The sequence below is a fragment of the Sorex fumeus genome, unplaced genomic scaffold (genome assembly GCF_029834395.1).
Source record: "Sorex fumeus unplaced genomic scaffold, SorFum_2.1 ptg000010l, whole genome shotgun sequence".
NCBI classification, from domain to species: Eukaryota; Metazoa; Chordata; class Mammalia; order Eulipotyphla; family Soricidae; genus Sorex; species Sorex fumeus.
In genome coordinates, this window is record NW_026606067.1 from 31,930,287 (window position 1) to 31,953,799 (window position 23,513).

The 23,513-nt window shown below is 35.9% G+C and overlaps 1 protein-coding gene across 1 annotated transcript in view; it reads left to right on the forward strand.

Annotated features, from left to right (window-relative positions):
• Nucleotides 1-23,513, forward strand: part of LOC130019997 (EGF-like and EMI domain-containing protein 1) — a 745,638-nt gene that overhangs the window by 703,931 nt on the left and 18,194 nt on the right. Inside the window, exons 8-11 of the mRNA XM_056110600.1 lie at nucleotides 1,616-1,735; nucleotides 3,435-3,557; nucleotides 16,984-17,121; nucleotides 23,252-23,374. Coding sequence (XP_055966575.1) covers nucleotides 1,618-1,735; nucleotides 3,435-3,557; nucleotides 16,984-17,121; nucleotides 23,252-23,374 — 502 coding nt within the window. The 5' untranslated portion in view covers nucleotides 1,616-1,617. The remainder of the gene's footprint in view (nucleotides 1-1,615; nucleotides 1,736-3,434; nucleotides 3,558-16,983; nucleotides 17,122-23,251; nucleotides 23,375-23,513) is intronic.

The following is a 23,513-nucleotide window of genomic DNA, read 5'->3' on the forward strand; positions in this document are numbered from 1 at the left end:
GATATAGGTGAAGGAAACACATTCTTAGAATCATATGACTTTCAAAGTGACTTTCAAAAAATAGAAATTCTGGTTAGATATATAACAAAGAGAATAATTTAGCAATTTTAAAACTTTCTTGCTAGGAATGACATAGGATAATAGCATAGGATAGGATTATGAGCACTTGAGTGGTCGAGCTGCACAGTCACTTTCTACTGTAAAATACTGTAAAATTCAACACTCTTGTAACCTCACCACTTAAACCACAGCTAAAAAGTTAGAAAAAATAAAAATAAAACTTTCCCTATATGTGGATCAAAGAGGCAGTAAACGTCTTCAGAAAAGGGCTAGTACTCGCCTTGCATTCAGACAACCCTGGTTTAGTTCCCAGAATTTCATATGATACCCTGAGCATTCGAGGAGTGACCCCCAAACAAACTAAAACCTAGAATAAATAGCAATAAATAAATAAATAAAAATAAGATAAATTTAACATCTTTTATGATACAAAAAGTTTATAGAAGAGCACTTCTTCATCCTAATAAACGAAAGTTTTAAAAAGAGCATCTATTGGTGATGGGATTGGGGTCAAATAATGTATATTTAAGACTTAACCAATGTTAACTTTGTGAATTATAGTTATTTAATTATATAAAAAATTTTAAAAATACATAGTATCTATAATTGTGAAAATATATTCTCTATATATCTATTTATCATGCTTGCCTTATAGTTTTATAATTAAAATACCACAAAACATTTAAAAACATTTAAATGATAGAATTTATATCTGTGGTATGTCATATTTAAACTAAGTGAATATTTATATATGTTTTTCTTTTCTTTTCCTTGTATTCGTACTATAAAGGACAGGCATGAGATAAATTCAGTAGAACCCAGCAACCTATAAAGTAGACAATGCTGTGTTCACATAGTCAGTCCTGAATCACATAACTCATCAATCACAGGCAACCTCCTGCTCATCAGTTTGACAAACAAGCTCATTTGTTGAGTCCTTACATCTGATGGATTATGTGACTTCATATTACTTCAGACTTCCAGAGAGTTTGAGTAAGATTTATTATAGTAAGATGAAGTGAGGGGAGAATAAAGCCAGCTGGCTTAATCCAGTGAGGCCTGAATTTCTTTATTTTATCTCATCCGGTTCTAGCTAAGACTCTCCCATGAATTCAAGTCTCCCTTCTCTTCACAGCATGGTTATTTATCCAAATGTAGAGAGAGCCTAGGAAAGATGAAAGGTTTATCAAAAGATGATTCTGCTGATCAAAGGAGTAAGAAAGATAAAAAAAATGCAAAGGTTTATAGAAGTGTTCTTGTTTACCCTGATTTTGTTCAGCAGAAGATTTTGGAGTAAAATTAAATTAATTTTTCTTTGGTTTTAATCCATGTTTTGATTTGTTCAGATTTTGTAGATAAGAGTACAAGATAGACAATCTTTTTGCTGAGTTAGCTCCAACTGAAAGTGAGGAAAATCTTTCTTTAATTGCTACCAGCTTTGTGTTTGTGAGAAACCAATGAACTCAGTTAATCCATTACCTTTTCCCACTCTACTATTGTGTATACCTTCCTAAAATAAATAAATTATAAATTATCACTGTTCAATTTCTTTCAGAGATGGACCCTTGCTCTAGTGGGAATAGATGTACCCACATCTGTCAGAGTGAAAATGGTGTAGCCATGTGTTCCTGTCACCCAGGGTACCAACTATCTGAAGATAGAAAGGCCTGCAGAGGTAGGAATGTGAAGCTAATGGTTTTATTCTGTGAGTTATTTGAAGGTTTATAGTAATTTATTTTTAATAGAACATCCAGGAAAATGTTTTTATTTTGCTTAGAAAAAAGATTTTGTTTCTTATTTATCATTCTTAAAGGTATTTTTAGGGTAACATTATAAACTCAGCAAAAATATTTGCAATATAAAACATAACCTGGTGTAGAATCAGCATTAAGGGTTTTTTTTTTCGTACTGAAGTGGATCATATAAGTAAGTTCAAAACTTGTACAGGGAGTTTTGCCTTTTCTTTTTTTTCTTGCAAACTATAAAAGCTAGGGATAACCTTTCAAAAATACATATGTGTAAATAAGTATTCTCAGACTTTAAGAAAAATAACCAAAAAGCAAATAGAAAGGAACTCTGTAAATACAAGGCTATGTATTTCTATTTCTTAGAAATAGAGAAAAAGAAATAAACTCAAGATAAAAATGCTAAAAGGATAAAAAGTACTCCATTTTTAGAATTGATAAATGAGTTAATTCCTTTGGGGTAGGCTTTGTTTTAATAACTTCTGAGAAATCACAACAACCTTCCATTTTATCCTGATATTTTTGTAATGTAAAAAGTAGTTTAGGTTAATGGAAAATATATAGAAATATGTCTTTATGGAAAAGGAAAATATTTTAAGAATTTTAAAATATTAGGCATATAGATTAGTTCTTCTTTGTTATGCCAAAACCAGATAAAATTTTCTGTGAATTCTTTTAACATATCTTTCTGATATGAAAACTATTTTGCTGTGGTCCTCTTTTAACAAAACCTCAGCCAGACTTCTCACCTAACACAGAACCAGGTGTCATTAAAGTATCAGATAAATTCTTCCTAGAAAGGCTATGTTCCATGTTATTTCCTATTTAGGGTTTTACAAAATTCTAAGTTATTTCCTATTCTGGGTTTTGCAGAATACATAAAAGGAGTTTATCTAGGTGTAGTATTCCATCTGATATAGTGATTGTTCTAGTAACTTCCATGTTAATCCTCCCTCCTTCAATTCCACTCATTTTCTGTATTTCTCATTACTGTCCAGTTGTGAATGACATGTAATATAGTACCAGGACGAGCACTAGTTAGCAAATTGATGTGGAAAAGTATGAATATAAAGGAGAGACAAGGAAGGACTACCTGGGTAACAAAACAAAGTGAAATTGAATAGAATTTTCTGTTTGAAGTTAGCAAGAAGAGAGAGGAAACCAGTATTTAAATGGAACTCCCTGTGACAACTGTAGATACAATAAGCACCATACACTGCTAAATATCAAAGCCCCAAACCTGTTTTTCTTTGTAATAAGCACAAATACCATATACCTTAAATCAAGTAGCTGCCATTTTTTGGTTACGCATCAATTCCTAAATACAAGTGACAATGATCTATACATCTACTTTATGAAGGAATAGATAGGGCATAGCCTTTTTTTTCTTTTCTTATTACCAAAATTTACAGATACTAACAGCTTTTAATAGAATTATTTGAAAGAATCATAAATACTGGAGTTAATGTGTAAGCACAATTGGTTATTTGCAAATTGGGATCTGTTGTTGTTTAGAGTTAAGATAGAATGCCAGGGTTTGAAGGGGAGGGCAATGACTACTTTAAGTAACTTTTATATTTTACAAATAAGCCTCAGTCTGTTCTCCAAGTAACTCCTTTCTTTCTACAGACATAAACGAGTGTGCAGAAGGACTTGCTCACTGTAGCCATAATTGTGTCAACACCAATGGCTCTTTCACTTGTACCTGCCACCCTGGCTTTGAGCTTGGAGCTGATGGAAAACAGTGTTACAGTAAGTAGCAACAAGTGCTATGGAGGTGTATGTGGGATTTAGAAGTATAAGAATAACCAACAACAAACAAACAAAAAACACCAGCACTGAGCACTAAAGCAGGATATTTATTTTATGTTATGTTATTTTTTATAGAATTACCATGAGATACAGAGTTATAAGACTTTTCGTGATCATGTTATAGTCATACAATATTCCATCACCATCCATTCACCAGTGTACATTTCCATCACCAATGTTCCAAATATTCTTCCCACCACGCCACTCGATGCCCAGCTTGCCTGCGTACTTAAAGTAGGTAAAGGACCAAACATGATAACTTCTCAGTACCTCTATTGCAAGCCATAATGCCCAAACGGTCAGAGTGCAGCTGAATCTCATGAAGACAATGTTTATGAGAAACGGACTCGTTTCTAACATTCCATTTGCTGTCAGTGAAACGAGCATCTCTGAATGCAGCAGTTATGTGTACATAAGTTGAGAACTCAACATGACGAACAACCTGGCACCTGAGTTGCGCAGGAGGAAGAGAGCGGCATGGAACTCCTTCAAGCACTGAAGAAATTGCTAAGAGGACAAAGAACCTCTGACTCAGGGCACATCTTTCAACTCCACCATTCTTTCTGCATTAACATATGCCTCAGAGACCTGGCCCTATGAAAACAGGATAAGAACGCTATTCGGGCCTCCCAAAGAGGAATTGAAAGAGCTATGCGTGGAGTATCGCGCTTCACTCAAGCGAGAGAAGGAATCTGGAGTTCCAACCTCCGTCCATGATTGAGAATCAGGGATGCTGTCTCATTTACCAAGGCGCCGAAAATCAGATGGGCTGGACTCGTAATGTGATTTGAAGATGACCGCTGGACTAGAGCCATTACTGACTGGATTCCACGGGACGTCAAAAGACGGCGTGGCCGCCCACCTACAAGATGGTCAGACTTTTTCGTCAAGACCCTGAATGTACAATTTGAGGCTCTTTGTGTTCCTAGAGCAAGCAAACGCTATTGGGCTACATTAGCACACAACAGGGGCGAATGGAGATGTTACTGGCACCCGCTCGAGCAAATCAATGAGTAATGGGATTTCAAGTGATCAAGTGAAGTGATCAATGCAAAAAGGCGAGAAAGTGAAAAATAAGAAGAGCAGGATGTTATGAGAATGTTTTTAATTGATGCCAGAAACAATTGAGATCTTAGACGTTCATCCTTTTATTTTTAGTAAATAGAAAATTGAAAATTATTGGCATAAAATTCAATCATAAGAACTAAAAAAGAACTTAATGTTAAGTACAGTTGGTCTTGCGGGTTTGGGGGTTTTCTTTCTCAGATACTGTGACTTGAGATTCTCTTGAACCAAGGTAAAGAATCTACATCCTTCATCATATTGCCATGCAATATACAGATAGAGATAGATAGAAAGATATAGATGTACTTGGATATATACATATTACATATACATTATATATAATGTATGCATTATAAAATATAAATATACAATATACACATATGCCTATATATCAGTATATACTGATATATGCTAGATACATTCATATATATTTATATATAAAGAGAAGGATAAATATATACCTTGAATATCTAGGTGTAATATACTAAATATAGTAGTATATCTGGGTGTAGTATTCTATCTGACATAGTGAATATTTTAGTATCTTCCATGTCAACCCTCTCCTCCCTCTTTCAAGTCCACTCATTTACAACCTCTTTTAAAGAGGTTTTAAACCACTTTTTGTCTTTGCCTCTTCTTTTACCAACTCACCTTTATACTCTTTTTCTTCAAAAACATGATAATATAGTTCCATTTCTTTCTGGTGCTACCTACATGTCAGATCAGCACTGTGATTCTTCCTTTACTTTATGGAGTTTTTCTCTCTGCCTCTGTCTCTCTGTTTTTCTTTCTCTCTCCTCATATTTACTAACCAAAATTGTTTTAAAGTGATGATACAGATATTCTACCTTTACCATTTTACTAATGTAGGCTCACTTACATAGTGTAAAATATCCCATGTTAAAATTAATTTAAAATGTTAATAAACTGATTTATTTATTGCTAATAAATTACTGTAACTTTTATATCTCCCATTTTTCCTGCCGGTGCTCTATTTTTATAAATAGCCACACATTTTACTTTACTAGGCATAAAACTCTAATATAAATATAATAATATAATAATATAAATTATTTTTATATTAATATAATAATATAAATATCTTTAAGTTCTCTGTTTCCTATATATGTTTTTCTTATCCTCATTTATCTTCTACTTCTCTCCACTTTCAGATTACAGATTTTTTTTTCTTATATTTCCTTTTATGCAATTATTGTAATTCAGAAATACATTTTCTTCGTCATGTACAGGCTGTCTTTCAGTGCTTCTTTTCTAACTCCAATTTATATCTGTGTATTTTCTGTGTTCAAAACAGAATTATAAAAGTACAAATCATTCTACTTTACATTCAGAAAGATAAGTCTCCTGTGTTTAACCAGCACGACCAGTAAGCTCTCTGCTCTCAGAATGCTTGCCATCATCCTCATCCTGTATATTTAGCACCTTACTAAATATTGATATCATGCCCCTTTGCCTTTATCCTTACTTGTGTCTTAAATCATCCACAAAATGTATTTTAATTACTATCTCAGAAAACAATTGACAAAATATATTGGCAAATATTTATGGCAGAACATCAGTTCTTACTAATATGAATACGTCGTCATGCTCTGATAGAACAGGGACTGTGTTTGGGACCTCATGCCTCTGCTGCAAACATGAAGCCAATTGTTTTACTTATTACCATAAAAGGAAATCTAAGCAAATATCTCATAGGACTCCGGAGGGAGAATGTTTAAATGAACAAAAGAAACCAAACTGAACCAGCTTGTTCCAAGATGGATTACAGTGTCATCCTGTCACGGACGTTTCCACTTCATTTTATAACTAAAAGCATGCCCAATGGGGAAAATTTAATAGTCTAATGTGACAATATCCCATGAAGAAGCATGTTCTAGTTTATAAGACTTGTACGCAATATTTTGTATCCCCTTCGCCCCTCTATAAATGCCACTCCTTCCCAACCTTTGCCCCCTTGAAGAATTTAAAGGAGATGTAGCCAAGATTTGTCCTGTATGGTTTCCTTATGCACACTTTCAAACAGTAGACAAAGCTTGAATCTCTCCCTACCTCATGTCCAATTTCTCTTTGCACTAAATATCAAGAAACCTTGGGGCTTAGAACGCTATTACTATACAAGACAGTCTTCTTCACATCTACACAATGGAGTACTATGTAGCTGTTAGAAAAGATGAAGTCATGAAATTTACATACAAGTGGTACTACATGGAAAGTATCATGCTAAGCGAAATGAGTCAGAAAGAGAGGGATAGACATAGAAAGATTGCATTCATCTGGGGGATATAAAATAACAAAATATGAGATTAATACCCAAGAATAGCTGAGATCAGCACCAGGAGGATTACTCCATAACTTAGAGGCCAGCCGGGTATCCTAGAGGAAAGGGCAGTTCAGCTAGAGAAGGGAGCACCAAATAAAGGGTGTTTGGAGTATCCTCCTAGGAGGGGAGATGCATGTTGAAAGTAGACTATGAACTGAACATGATTGCCACTCAATGCCTCTTTTGCAGACCACAACACCCAAAAGGAGAGAGAGAACAAAAGGGAATGCCCTGCCACAGAGGTAGGGTGGGATGGGGGGGATGGGTGTGGGAGGGATACTGGGATCCATGGTGGTGGAAAATGGGCACTGGTAGAGGGATGGGTATTTGATCATTGTATAATCGAAACCCAAGCACAAAAATTTGTAAATCTACAACTGTACCTCATGGTGTTTCACTAATAAAAATTTAAAAAAAAATAGACAGTCTTCTTCGTTGTACTTTTAATTTTTTCACTCTAATTATCTCAGGTAAAGGTAAAGGCCCTCCCGTTGATCGTCGATTTGCTCGAGCGGGCCCAGTAACGTCTCCATTGGAGACTTTGTTGTTACTGTGTCTGGCATATCGAATACCCTCGGTAGCTTGCTGGGCTCTCGGAGAGGGGCAGAGGAATCGAACTCGGGTCGTCCATGTTGGCCGCTTGCAAGGCGAACGCCCTACCCGCTGTGCTATCGCTCCAGCCCAGAGTATTTACTATTGCAGTAACCAAAAGGGCCATTTTCATCAACAAAGCGACATGGGCCAGTTTCTTCTCTTTGAAGTACTCTTCATCATCCCGCAGACCTCTAAATATTCTATTGGATCACCTTCACATTAAATTATTTATAAATTTGCCAATGTGTCCTTATTTTGCTCCTTGCCCTAGACAAAAATGATTTCCATATCCGCCCTCTACTGTCGTCTGTGATTCCCATCATTCCTGTTAACTTACACATAAAAATTTTATAACCATTATTGCCAAAGAAAATTTTCTTTTTGTATATTTTTATACTTTTCTGGTTTACTCTGCCTTCCCTTTCAATGTGAAATTTATAATTTGGATTTCTTTTACTTTACGAGAATGTTCTTAGGCAGTGCACTCAGTATATCCACTTGCTTGACTGAAGATCCAGACAGAAATGCTTATTTCCTGTCTCAGTCCTAGAGAAGTCTTCATTTATCCACACCATGTAAAAACATTCTTTTTTTGGTATTGAAGCCAAAACTCCAATGAGAGAAAATAAAATGACAGAACTGGGACATGAACTAGGATTTCAAGCCTTTGAACAAACTGTACTTTAAATTTCCTCATAGAATTCTATATATTATATTTCTCTAACAGTTTTATTGAAAGGAGGGAATCTAGATGGTGATAAATAGGATAATCCTGTATTTTTACCCAGACTCCTCATAAAAGACATTCTTAGCATTACTAATTTTCTCATTTTCTTCCACTGTATTCCAGTGTATCAAATTCTACATTTCTTGAATGCCTAGTTGCAAATGTAGCCTCCAGGTCTACTAATATATTTCTACTGCTTAAATATTTTGAATTTTTGTCATGCTGATATTTATCTCCTAAATATCAAACCAAATAAGTTGAGAGTGAAGAGTGAACTGTTAATTATGACACATCTTCTGAAGTTAGTCTTTTGTTGCCCTGAGTCGAGGAGAAATGTAAATGATTTTTCTCTCATAGTTTTAAATTGTTTAATATTTTGAAATTTTAGTATGGTCAGCAGTTTAGGATAAGAATGCATTTTACAAATGCCTGAAATGAAACCACTTGCAATCTAGCTGGTACATTCTTAGTTACTATGAAAGAGGAGGCTATTATTGCCAATGAGTTATGAGGTACAGAATTTCTGTAGAACTTATTTGGAAAGCTATTTGCCTAGAGTTGAGTATATGTGTTGTACTTTTACTTTTATTTTCTTTATGTGAGTACATGGCAAAATTTTCTTTGTAACTCTTCATCAATATTTACTAGCTGACAAAAATATTTAATGAAAAGTGGTATTTTGAATTATATTAAAACCTGTGGATAGAGTAAATGTTTTCAAAATATGGAACTTTTTTTTTAATTAGTGAATCACCGTGAGATACAGTTACAAACTTACGAACTTTTGTGTTTGCATTTCAGTCATACAATGATCGTTTACCCTTCCTCCCACCAGTGCCCATTCTCCTCCACCGATGTTCCCAGTATCCCTCCCACCACCCCCACCTCATCCTGCCCCCCTCACCCCGGCCCTGCAACAGGACATTCCCTTTTGTTCTCTCTCCTTCTGGGGATTGTTGTTTGCAATAGAGTTATTGAGTGGCCATCATGTTCCATCTATAGTCCACTTTTGGCACGCATCTTTCAAACCGAGCGGGTCTTCCCAGCATCTTTTACTTGGTGATCCCTTCTCTATCTGAATTTCCTTTCCCCCTAGCATGTGAGGCCAGTTTCCAAGCCGTGGAGCAGACCTCCTGATCCCGATATCTACTATTCTTGGGTGTTAATCTCCCATTCTGTTACTTTATATTCCACAGATGAGTACAATCTTTCTATATCTATCACCCTCTTTCTGACTCATTTCAATTAACATGATACTTTCCATGTTGATCCACTTATATACAAATTTCATGACTTCATCTTTTCTAACAGCTGCATAATATTCTATTGTGTAGATGGACCACCAGTCATCTGTTCTTGGGCACTCGGGTTTTTTCCAGATTTTGGCTATTGTAAATGGTGCTACAATGAACATACAAGTGCAGATGTCATTACTACTGTACCTTTTTGCCTTTCCGGGTTATATTCCCAGGAGTGGTATTGCTGGGTCAAATGGAAGCCCAATTTCTAATATTTTGTGCACTTTTGAACAATGAATTATATGTAGGGCTGGAGCAATAGCACAGCGATAGGGCGTTTGTCTTGCATGTGGCTGACCTGGGTTCGATTCCTCCCGCCCTCTCGGACAGCCCAGCAAGCTACCAAGAGTATCTCGCCCACACGGCAAAGCCTGGCAAGCTATCCATGATGTACAAGATATGCCAAACACAGTAACAAGTCTCACAATGGTGATGTTACTGGGCCCGCTCAAGCAAATCGATGAGCAACGGGAGGACAATAACAGTAACAGTGAATTATATGTACTTTAAATAGTAAACTATTTTGCATGATACATATTTGAACTGTTGACTATGAAAAAGAGTTTATATTTTTATGCATTTTTTCAGATTTTCTCAAAATGCTTCATAGCATAAATATTGAAACTTTATTCCAGCCATTCTGGAAAACAATATATATATATATATTCCAAAATATGTAGGGAATTGAGCTTCCACTTGACCCAGAAATTCCATTACTTGAAATCTACCCCAAGATCCCAAAATCAAAATGGAGAAAAGACATTTGCACCCCTGTGTTCCTTGCAGCACTATCCACAATAGCCTCAATCTTGAACAACCCAAGTATCCAAGGATAGATGACTGAATGAAAAAATATACACAGTGCAATATTTCTTGGACATAAAAAAAGACAAAGCCATGAAATTTTCTGCTACATGGAGGGACCTGGAGATTATTATTTTGGGTGAAGTTTGTCAATGGGAGAGAGATTGACAGAGATCTTTCTCATATCTGATTTATAAAGAACCATAATGGCAGAATAATTAATACCCAAAGGCAATGGATAAAAAGAACTTGAGAACTGGTATTCAATAGAAAACATGCCTCTTGAGGAACCCAGAGGTAGGACAGGGAGGGAAGTCTACGGTAGAGGGAAGCATTCAGCCAAGAGGAGGTAAAGTGGCATGAAAGGAGCTAAAATGCATTTGAAAGCCCATCAGCAACAATACTGTAGATCACATTCCAAAAACGCATTTTAAAATCTGTGCCTCTGCATGAAAAAATCCTCTTCATCACAAATTATCAGGGAGATGCAGATCAAAACAACAATGAGATATCATCTTACACCAAAAAAATTGGCCCACGTCCAAAAGAACAAAAGCAACCAGTGTTGGCGAAGATATCGTGAGAAAGGGAATCTCTTTCACTGCTGGTGGGAATGCTGATCGGTTCAGCCCTTTTGGAAAACAGTATGGATGATTCTCAAAAAATTAGAAATTGAGTTTCCATTTGACCCAGCTATACCACTTTTGAAAACATATCCTGGAGAGGCAAAAGAATATAGTAGAAATGACACTTGCATGTTCATTGCTGCACTGTTTACAATAGCCAAAATCTGGAAAAAACCCAAGTGCCCAAGAAGAGATGACTAGTTAAAGAAACTTTGGTACATTTACACAATGGAATACTATGCAGCTGTTAAAAAGATGAAGTCATGAAATTTTTGTATAGATGGATCAACTTATCATGTTAAGTGAAATGAGTCCGAAGGAGAGGGAGAGACATAGAAAGATTGCACTCATCTGTGGTATGTAAAGTAACAGAATGGGAGACTGACACTGAAGAATAGTAGAGACAAGGACCAGGAGGTTTATTCCATGCCTTGGAAGCTGGCCTCAAATTCTGGGGGAAAAGGCAGCTCAGATAGAAAAGGAAATACCAAGAAAAGGGTATTTGGGTTGGGAGATAGGAGTGAATGTGGATTATAGATAGAACACAATGGCCACTCAATGCCTCTAGTGCAAACTACAACATCCAAAAGGAAAGAGAGAACAAAAAATGCTCTGCCTCAGAGGTGAGGTGAGGTGGGGGCGAATAGGTTGGGGGTGGTGGGAGGGATACTGGGATCATTGGTGGCGGAGAATGGGCACTGGTAGAAGGATGGGTACTCAATCATTGTATGACTGATACGCAAGCACAAAAGTTTGTAAGTCTGTAACTGTACCCCACAGAGATTCACCAATAAAAAATTTAAAAAGAAAAGAAAATTTGTGCCTCTGGTAAAAGCAGTGAAGGAAGCAAATTGGGTGATGTGGCGTTGGTGGAGTAAAGTGCACACTGGTGAAGATTTCAGTGTTGAGATATTATATGCAAGAAACCCAGTCATGAATAACTTTGTAATTTCATATGACTAAATAAAAATTTAAAAAATTATATTGAAACTTTACAATGTTATAAGTTCAATATTAGTATTTGCTAAGTAGAAATCAGAAAATTATGCACTGTAGCACTGTCGTTCCGTTGTTCATCAAGTTGCCCGAGTGGGCGCAGTAACATCTCACAACAAATTGTGAGACTTGTTACTGTGTTTGGCATATCGAATACATCACGGGTAGCTTGCCAGGCTTTGCCGTGCAGGCGAAATACTCTCGGTAGCTTGTCAGGCTCTCTGAGAGGGGCAGAAGAACAACCTCAGGTCAGCTGGGTGCAAGACAAACGCCTTACCCACTGTGCTATCGCTCCAGCCCCAGAAAATTTTACTCAGCATAATTTTAAAAGTTTTTTTCAAATGACCAAACAAAATAGTACATTGATAAATTTAACAGCCAATATATATTTAATACATCAGACAAATTATGATTATTTGTTTCCTATGTGAAAATATAGGAATACTTTAAAGTATTTGAAGACAATAATTTAATTAAAAATATTTAATATTTTTCATATTAATAACTCAAATGTCTGATTTTTTCTAAAGGAAAGTCATAGATTTGAAAATGCTTTTGTTTTACTCCCAGACAGTTTTAATGGATTATAACAGCATCATTTATATTTAAATATTTTGAAATACCTGTTTATAAACTTATGCAGATTGTAAATCAATGTATCTGAAGAAAAATCAAACATTTACAAGAACAGAAACCATGATTTGAAATACATCTTGCTAAAAAGTATATGTTAAAATATGCAAACCCAGTTTCCATCATTATTTAAATTTTATCTTTAGCTTTCTAATTTTCCTAATCATAAACGAGGTGTTTATAAATCAAAAAGTCTTCTGGGTTTCAATAATAAGATGGTATAATTATTTATTAAATATTAATTTTTTATTGTATTGAATCACTGCGAGAGCATTACAAACCTGTTCAGGATTGGATTTCAGTCATACAGTGTTCCAACACTCATTTTTCGACCAGTCTAATTTCCCAGCACCAATGTCCATGATTTTCCTCCGAACCCCCCAAATCACTTCCACCCCACCAGCCTCTATGACAGGCCCTCTCCTCTCTCTCTCTCTCTCTCTCTCTCTCTCTCTCTCTCTCTCTCTCTCTCTCTCTCTCTCTCTCTCTCCTTCCCTCCCTCTCTCTCATTTTAGGCATGCTGGTCAATGGTTGGAAATTACCATGACTCTGGGGGGTGGAGGGTACTTAAGATAGAGGAGCTTCCATTAGGACAATATTAGCAGGAAATAATCACTCTGGACTAGAACTGAGTGTTGGAAGTAGGTAAAGGGATATACATGATAACCTTTCAGCATCTGTATTGCAAATGATATAATCATTTTTAAAATTTATTCCTTCAAAATATGTTTTTAAGCAACTTTTATGAACTGCTTCAATGCAAGATGATTAGAGCACAGAATAAGGACACAATGACACAGGTGTGTACTGGGAATGTGGGGAATGCTGCCTACCTTCCCCTGGAATCTGGTGATTATCAAGATTGAGTTCTGTACTGTAACTACAGGAGTTACAGAAACAGTTTCAATCTAGGCAATTTAAATGATAATATGAGCTCTCAGTGAGTAACACAATCCTAAATACCCTTATCATGCTCTAAAGATAAAGAACAAACTTCTTTCAATGTACTCATGAGTTCAGGATAGAAAAAAACGGGGCCCAGAAAGGTAAACAAGTGTTGAGGTACTTGCCTTGTGTGCATCCAACCTCTCTTTGATCCCTGGCACCATATTCTCCCCCCAGGTAATGCCAGGACTGTTTCTTGAGCCAGCAGTAAGCTGTGAGCAGACAGGTGTAACCTCAAAACTGATAATTATAAAAGAAAATCATGATGATAATACTAATAACAAATGAAATGTTTCTTTGTACATTCTCATTAAGAAGAAGTAAGTCCAAGCATACAAATGCAGAACCACAGAGACCAATGGTAAAAATAGAAAAGTTTCTTAATACTGTATTTTAAGAAACCCACCTGTCCTTCACCAACTACAAGACCAAGATGACTGCCCTCCAACATCCTGATGGATCTACCACATCTTCCAGAAGAGCAATGGAGAAGAATATGCATGACTTCTACTCGGATCTCTTTGATAGCCACATCCACCTGTCCACATACCAAATTCTGCAGGATGGATACATCGTTCCCAAAGTTCTCCCTTCCAAAATCTGACACACTATTTTGTTGGTAAAGAAGCAAACAGCACCTGGCCTGGACAAGGTCAGACCTGAACACCTGAAGAACCTCCCATCAGTACTCATCAATACACTAGCTAGGCTCTTCACACACTACCTGTTTGAATGCAAGGTTCTGTCCCAGTGGAAAACCAGCAGGATTGTACTACTGTACAAGAAGGAAGACATCCACAACATTGGCAAATATCACCCAATATGCCTATTGTCTGTCATCTACAAGTTGTTCACTCGAGTCATCCTAAATAGGATTGGCAGAACACTAGATGAAGGACAACCATGTGAGCAAACTGGGTTCCGAAAAGGATTCAGCATCATTGACCATATCCACACGATAACCAAGCTCATTGAGGTTTCTTGGGAGTTCAAGATGCCGCTCTGTCTAACGTTCATTGATTTAAAGAAGGCCTTTGATTCTGTTGAGACAGAAGCGGTCATTGAAGCCCTAGCCAATCAGGGCATTCAAACTCAATACATCAAGATTCTCCGTGAGCTGTATTACAGATTCACTATCAGGATCTCACTATTCTACAAAGAAGTAATCATTGATGTCAAGAGAGGGGTTCTTCAGGGTGATACCATTTCACCGAAACTCTTAAATGCCACCCTCGAGAACATCATTCAACGACTGGAATGGGAAGGAATGGGAGTGAAGATAGATGGTCAGCAACTACACCACCTCCGCTTTGCTGATGACATCATTCTAATAACACCAAACATCAGCCAAGCAGCACAAATGCTGGCTGACTTCAACCGTGAGTGTGGAAAGGTCGGACTGCAGCTGAATCTCATGAAGACAATGTTTATGAGAAATGGTCTCGTTCCTGACGTTCCATTCATTCTCAGCGGGACGAACATCTCTGAATGCAATAGTTATGTGTACCTAGGTCGAGAAGTCTACATGACGAATGACCTGGCACCTGAGTTGCACAGGAGGAAGAGAGAGGCTTGGAATGCCTTCAAGAAAGTCAAAGAAATAGCTAAAAGGACAAAGAACCTCTGGCTCCGGGCACAACTCTTCGATTCCACTGTTCTTCCTGCATTAACATACACCTCAGAGACCTGGGTCCTATGAAAGCAGAATGAGAACGCTATTCCTCTCAAAGAGGAATCGAAAGAGCTATTATTGGAGTATCACACTTCACTCAAATGAGAGAAAGAATCCGGAGTTCTGACCTCCGTTGATGATCAAGAATCAGGGACGCTGTCTTGTTTGCCAAGGCATTGAAAATGAGATGGGCTGGACACATAATGAGATTTGCAGTCAACTACTGGACTAGAGCCATTACCGACTTGATTCCACGGGGCCGTCAAAAGATCACATGGCCGCCCACCTGTGAGATGGTCAGACTTCTTCATCAAGACCCTGAATGATCAGTTTGAGGCTCTTCGTGTTCCTAGAATGAGCAGGTGCCATTGGGCTATATTAGCACGCGGCAGAGATGAATGGAGACGTTACTGGCACCTCCTCGACCAAATCAATGAGTAACGGTATGTCAAGTGATCAAGTGATCAAATATTCTAAGATCAATTAAAACATTTTTTTCTCATCTATTCACTAAGAAGTGACTGGTCAGGTAGTAAGTACAACTGGCCTCCAAAATTCTCAAAATTAGTAGCAAGCACCAAGACTTGTTAGTTTAAAAGTAATATGACATAATGTATTATTCTCCTATATGTCAAAATTATTAATTCAGTAACAAGATACTAGTTACATCTAATTTATGTTTTGGTTAACAGCTATTTCTAACATTTTTGTGGACTCTCAAGAGAATACGTAAGTATATGCCAGCAGCTTGGGAAAATATAGCAAAAAATCTACTTGCTTTCTGATATGTGTTTTCTATGTTCTGAATGTACTGAGAATTCTTAGATATAAGTATATTTTAAGATAAGTATCTAATAACCACTGGTATATATATTTACCTTTTTTCATCACTTCTTTATTTATTGGTTCATTGGTGTTTTCACCTGGTATCTCAAAATTAGTATATATTATGGTAGCACTGGGCTGTACCGATAGCACAGAGGTAGGGCATTTTCCTTGTGTGCGACCGGCCCAGCCGAGACAGTTTGATTCCTCTGCCCCTCTTGGAGAGCCCGGAAAAGCTACTGAGAGTATCTCACCCGCACAGCAAAGCCTGGCAAGCTACCTGTGACATATTCGATATGCCAAACACAATAACAACAAGTCTCAAAAATAGAGACGTTACTGGGCCCACTCAAGCAAATCGATGAACAAGAGGAGGACAGACAGTGCTACAGTGCTATATATTAAATATATCGATTTGCTTGAGTGGGTCCAGTAACATTGCGAGACTTGTGACTGTGTTTGGCATATCGAATATGTCATGGGTAGCTTGCCAGTCTTTGCCGTGCAAGGAGATACTCTCAGTAGCTTGCTGGGCTCTCCCAGAGGGCGGAGGAATCAAACTCTGGTTGGCCTGGTTTGCTGTGTGCAAGGAAAATGCCCTACCCACTGTACTATCTCTCCAGCCCATTATATTAACATTTATTTTAGTATTTATACATATATTCATGTTTTGGTGTGGTATGACATTAACAAGAATAAATGGCCTTCATTCTAAAAAGTTTCTGTAGTTCATAAATTTTTTGTAAAATTCATCATCTTCCCAACAGAATGTCCCCAGTGCTGACATATATTCCGATTCCTCTGTTATACTAATACTACTTTTTTGCTTGTTTTAAAAAGGAATTGAGTTGGAAATTGTCAATAGCTGTGAAAAGAACAATGGAGGTTGTACCCATCACTGTGAGCATGCAGCCGGTGGCCCTCACTGCTTCTGTGACCAGGGACAACAGCTTGACTCAGATGAGAAGACGTGCATAGGTGATGTATAATAGGTGCCATCTGCTTTCAAAGTTATTCTGGATTCATTCATCCCTTTACTGTCACATAAGTTTGTGTAGTAGTGAGTCACATCTCAAATAGTGAGTAAATTGAAAAGCCTCAGTCAAAGGGATAAAAGCAAAAGATAGGTTGCTATGTATAAGATATTTAGATACTGTTTGAAGGTAAAGATAATTTAAAACAATTTTAATTTGTTTTTGGTAAAATTGCATTCAATAATTTATTTTTTATTAAAGCACCATCTAGCGGTGCTCAGTGTTTACTCCTGGTTCTGCACTCAGGAATCTTTCTTGGTAGGCCTGGAGATTCAAACCAGGTTGGCTGCATGCAAGACTTTACCCACTGTCTCTTTCAGATCTAATTTAAACAGTTTTAAAAACTATATGAATTTATGTTTTCATTCAGAAAAAAATACTCCTAGATCTATCAAGCCATTAAGTACAATTTGTATTTCTAACCACAAATTGTAAGAATATTTTATTTTCTGTATTCATATAGAAACAAATCACATGCATTGATTTTTACATATTGATCTGCATGCATCTTCAAATCTGTTGTGGCAGGTAGCTATATTTTAAATGAAAATATCAAAAATGACAATTTTCCAAAACTACCAGCTTAAACCAGTTTTTTAATAGATTGTCATCAGACATTAACTTTTGGGAATCAAATGTACAGTTGCTGTAGGTCTATCAGTAGAACTTAGGAATGTAGAGCTGGGGGTTAAATTTGGGTATTACACAGTTTAGGCATGTTATTTATCACTTTGAACCCTATATCAGGCTGATCAAGCCTATTTGTAATGAATAATTTTCCCAAGTTTGACCCGAGTTCGATTCTTCTGCCCCTCTCAGAGAGCCCGGCAAGCTACCGAGAGTATTCGATATGCCAGACACAGTAACAACAAAGTCTCCAATGGAGATGTTACTGGGCCCGCTCGAGCAAATCGACGATCAACGGGAGGGCCTTTAATTAAGGGCCTTAATTTAAAACTTTCCCAACATATTTTAATTTATACCCAGTAATAAAATGAGAGCAATAGATTCTATCACAGTTTGCTTCACGATAAAATATTTTAAAATCTCTAAGAAAAAGTATCTTCTAACTGTATTATTATATGGTGAGTTGTAAGAGAATTTACAAATCCCTAAAGAAATTTGCTATATTGAGAAATTATGATAGCTTTTGTGTGTTTTCATTTGCATATTTTTATTATTTCCACTCTTAGAAAAAAAGTATTAAAATAATAAAAATCCTTTTATCATTTTACATTGCTCACTATGGTTAAAGATAATCTAGAGTATTAAAAAGGAAGAGATAAATTTTGAATGCTTACATATTGGTGATCTTTTACTTTGTTAATAAGCTGAGAAAATATACCATAAAGATTTTGAAATATTTTTATAAATCACTTAACCAAAAAATTGTAATTTTGTGTTTTTTTTTCTTCTTCAACTGACATTCTCTCAATGATTGAATTTCCTGATCTAGAATTTTTATGAGTTTACAGTGGTTAACTTAGTGGGAAAAATTTGCTTTCTTTTTCTCCTTTTAGTCCATAAAATATGCTTATAATTCTCTTACTTTACTACTTTTATATTAATGAGAAAATAATTAAATATAATCCCTCCATCCTTGCTTTCTGACATTTTAGACTATCGGATAAGAAGAATATGAAGCTTAAGAACTTATTTTGCAATTTGTATTTTGTGCATTTTATTATTATTTAAAAATAATTACTTTTGGGTGTCAACGATGAAGGACAGAACTGCATATGTAACAGTCATTTGCTATGTCTGAGCTATATGCCTGGCCCTCCTTTTATTCTTGAACAACATAATTCAGTAATGTTCTTACACAAGAACTTACCTAAAATCAGAAAAAATTAACATCTTCCAGGATCGAAACATAGAAAACTGCATTTTAAAAAAAACTTTTTATTAAAGGACCACGATTTAACAAAGTGATTCAAAGTTTAGTTTTAGATATACCATGTCCCAGCACCGATCCCACCACCAGCATCTTCCGACCCCCTCTTTCCCTCCCAAGTATAGATCCAGAACCAGGCGACCTTGAGAGGCACATTTTAAGTTTAGTTGTTGAAGCTTGGATCATTTGTTTTCAGTGTTTGTTGACCCTTGGTTTGGAAATTAGCCATAATACTCCTCTGAACCACAGATACATTGGGGTTCCCTTGACCCAGCTCCCTCTTGCCTCTTGTCTATCATTTCTTCGCTACTCAATTTCTTCCTTTTCTCCTACCTATGCACTGGAGGACCAAGAGTATTTTGGCATCGCCCATTTTAAACATTTCATCCCCATATCCAGTTATTCTATGTACCATATATAAGTAAAGATGATCCTGTTTCTGTTTGTCTTCTCCTGGCTTACTTCATTTTACCTGATAACTTACAGTTCCATCTATGTTGTAGAAAATTGCACGATTTTATCCTTCCATGAAGCTGTTTAGTGTTCTACTGTATTTCAATGTATCACATCTTTGTGATACATTTTTGTGATCTAGATATCTAGGTTGATTCAAACTCTATTGTACTAAGTGATGCAATGAATAATGGTTTTCTTACTTCCTTTTTGAATGAATGAATGTTTTTGTGTCCTGGTGGTAGATACCAAAAGAAAACTGGAATTGCTGGGCTGTATGGCAGATGAACCTTTAGCTTGTTTCCTAAGAAGGTTGAAACAAGCAATATTTCCACCAGCAGTACATGAAAGTTTCTTTTTCATCACCTTCCCATGAACACAGATTGTTCCCAACATTTAAGATAAATGCCAGTCTCAAAAGTTTGGGATGGCATCTCATTGTCATCTTGATTTGGATTTCCCTAATGATAAGTGATAGCGAACATTTTGTCATGTGATTGTTGGCCATCCATTGATCTTTCTTGCAGGAGTCCCTGTTAAATTATACTCTTTATTGTTTTAGAGTAGCTGTGGTTTTGTTGCTGTTGCTGATCTTTGTGACAACTTTATATATCTTGTATGTCAACCCTTCACCGGACATGTTGAATGCAACTATTCTGTCTCATTTAGTTAGTTGTATTTTAGTCTTAGCCCATGTTTCTTTAGTCAGATGTAGTCCCATTTGTTTAGTTTTTATTCTGCTGCCTTTGGCAGTGGAATTGTATTATTGATGATATCTTCAGGGTCCAAAATTTGAAGTGTCCTACCTATATTTTATTCAGTGTTCTGTATAGACTCTGGTCTGATCTTAATGTTTTTGATTCACTTTAAATTTATTTTTATATAAGGTGTGAGATATGGATCCAGCTTTAATGTTTTATACATGGTTATTCAGTTTTTCCAACATTATTTGTTGAAGAAACTGTCTACTACCCTACTATTTCAGCTTCTTTGTCAATAATTAGGTGACCATATGTGTTGGAGTTTGTCTTTGGATAGTCTATTCTGACAATGGCAGAGAATCTGTCCTCTTTGTAATACCACAGTTTTGATCACTATAGATTTATAGTATAGCTTTAAGTTAAGTAATGAGATACCTTGCAATTCTTCAGTTTGATTTTGACTGTTCAGGACAATTTGCAATTCCGTTAAAACTGCATTATTGACTGCTTGTATGTAACAATTCAATAGTAAAAATGCATATATATATTATCAGCAGTCAATGACAGTATTTTGTTGTTAAAGTCTCATTTATTTTATTTTATAACAAAAAATAACACTCATTTATAAAAACCAAATAATACAAATGCCATACTCTTTTTGAAGTGTGTGTGTATGTGTTTTGGTGTGTGTGTGTAAAATTTGCGATTTTTCCTAAAAACAGATTAAGGAGACCAGATATATAGAACAGAAATTAAGGAAATTTCTTTGCACATGGCTAACCCAGTTACATCCCCAGCACCACATATAGTCCCCAAAGCATCGCAAGGAGTGATCCTTGAGTACAGAGCCAAGCCAGGAGTAGCACTGAGGCCTGAGGCACACTGGGTGTGACCCAATATAACCCCCTCAATAAAAAAGAACAGACTAAGTCATGGATTACTTTTAACTCATAAAAGAAATTAATGAATTTTATTTTACCTGATTGTATCATCTTTGTCATTAATATTAGAATTACAAATATTCTGTGAAATCACTCATCTAGTCTGCATATGATCAATAAATTATACACAAATGCAAGAAATCATTAAGGCAAACATAGATATAAGTTACTGCCATTTGAAAAACATCTGCACAGAATCCAAGTAGCTGAACAATAAGTCCAACTGATTGTTGTTTCCTTTTTCTTTTTTTCTTTTTAATCGGAGGAAGAGCAGTTGATTCCAAGCCCAGCAGTGGTTAGGGATTACTCCTTCACTCCTCTCTCGCTGCACTCAGATATCACTCCTAGCAGAAGATCAAATCTGAGTTAGCCATGAATAAAACACGCACCTTAGCTGCTGCACTATCTCTCTGACCCAATTATCAGAATTTTTAGAATTTCCAGAGTTTGGAACTTTATTTAGTGACAGCACAGTGATGTGCTACACAGAAAATAAAAATTTTCAAAAATAATGTTTTTCCTGAAGTAGAACTGACATGGTGAAGTGCCCTTCTGACTATAGTTGATTAATGAAATCATTTTCCAATGTATAAGGCACATGTAATCTGTGTTTACTGACAGCAAGGAACCCTGGGACCTGTATGTTACCTAACTCTGTTGGTATCTGAGACATTTTTAAGTCTTGAAAATAAAGAAACAAAAGTCATATAATAATACTTTAGATTAAATTAAGTTGACTTCTCCTAAATGATTTTTGTCTTCTGCATATCATTTTATTTAATCTAAAAGAAAAATCAGAGTTTAGTGTAAGATAAAGAGAAATTATTTAGAATTTTATGATAGTAATATTTGTGACATTTTGCAGAATAATTTGTGTTTGAATGACCTTCATTTAGATATTTTCTAGTGACCTGCTCACCTCAGTTGATTGATTGTATTTTCTTTAATTTCTCCTTTCTTGTCTGCATTTCCTTACATTGGTACCCTTTCCAAGGTTAATTGAGACACTGACCTTTATATCTGTGGTTGCAGCTATTGTTTGTAAACTTGGCACTGACAGGCCACCCAATTTAATAGCTCAACAAATACAGGGGTTGACTTCATCTAAAGCTTATATCCCAAATTCTATTGAAACAATTCCAAGGTGTCTAGCCTTAGGAAAGTAGAGGACGAAGAGTCAATTGTTGCTCTTTAGACCATTCTGTTAGTAATGATCATCTCAAAACTTTAGTGTTGATAGGCTATTGTTGAATTAAGCAGTTTAACTTTTTTTCCTGTTTTTTCATTTGCCCTAGAGTAATTATATTCAGGAAAATGTATTCTGAATTGAAGAATTCTAGATTAAAAAGCTATTAACATGCTGATAGAGACTTAGACATATTATTTAGAAAAGCATTTTCATATGATAAGACATTACTTAGAATAGTGTCAACAGTTGTATTAGAAAACCCTGGATCGCACTCATGTGGTCAAAACCTAACTGAAAAGTTAAAAGAAAAAGAGAGAATACAGAAAAGTTCAAATCCTTGAGATACTCTGGATTTAAAACATAATATTTAAAATGATTGTCCTTTTCTGAATAGCAGTTGCCACTTCTTCCCTGTTGAATTTCTTTGTTCAAAAGAAAGTTTCTTCTTCATCAAAAGTTTCAGAAGACATTTTATTATAAAGTCTAAGACTGCTTCTTCTTTGCAGCTATCAAATGTTCACTAAAGAATATATTTGGCTCTTCCTTCAAGTCGTTTTTTTTATGTTGTTTTTCAAATTCTCTGTTTATTCAGTCAGATTGCTATTTAATCTGAAAAATAGCAGAAATCTCTTTTCCTGTACTTATAATGCATTTGGAGATTATTTACATACTCCAAAAATAAATAGCAAGGATAGGACAAGCATGCAAGAAACATATGCCCATATATGGGCCTTTCATTATTTTTTATGTGGTAGTTTCTTCAACGTCCATACTTTGTGACAAAATAAAATAGGAATGAATTTATAAAGCAGTTTTAAAGTAAAACTTTTTGAGTGCTTCTAAACCATAATTTAAAGTTTTTGTCTCAAATAATAAAAATGTCCTTTCCCTTCTAGATATTGATGAATGTGAAAATGGAGAGTCCTGCTGTGACCAGATCTGTATCAACTATCTAGGAGGCTATGAATGTGGTTGTTCAGAAGGTTTTCGGCTCAGTTCTGATGGTTGTCAATGTGATGGTAAAGTTCTGAGTCTGACATGCTGTTTCTGATGTGATGGGCCAATCTATGGAGGAGCCATTCAGAAAGTGGAAAATGAAAGACTGACTCTAGAGAGACTTAGATTTCTATATGGTTCTTCCTTTTACTCTTATAAGAA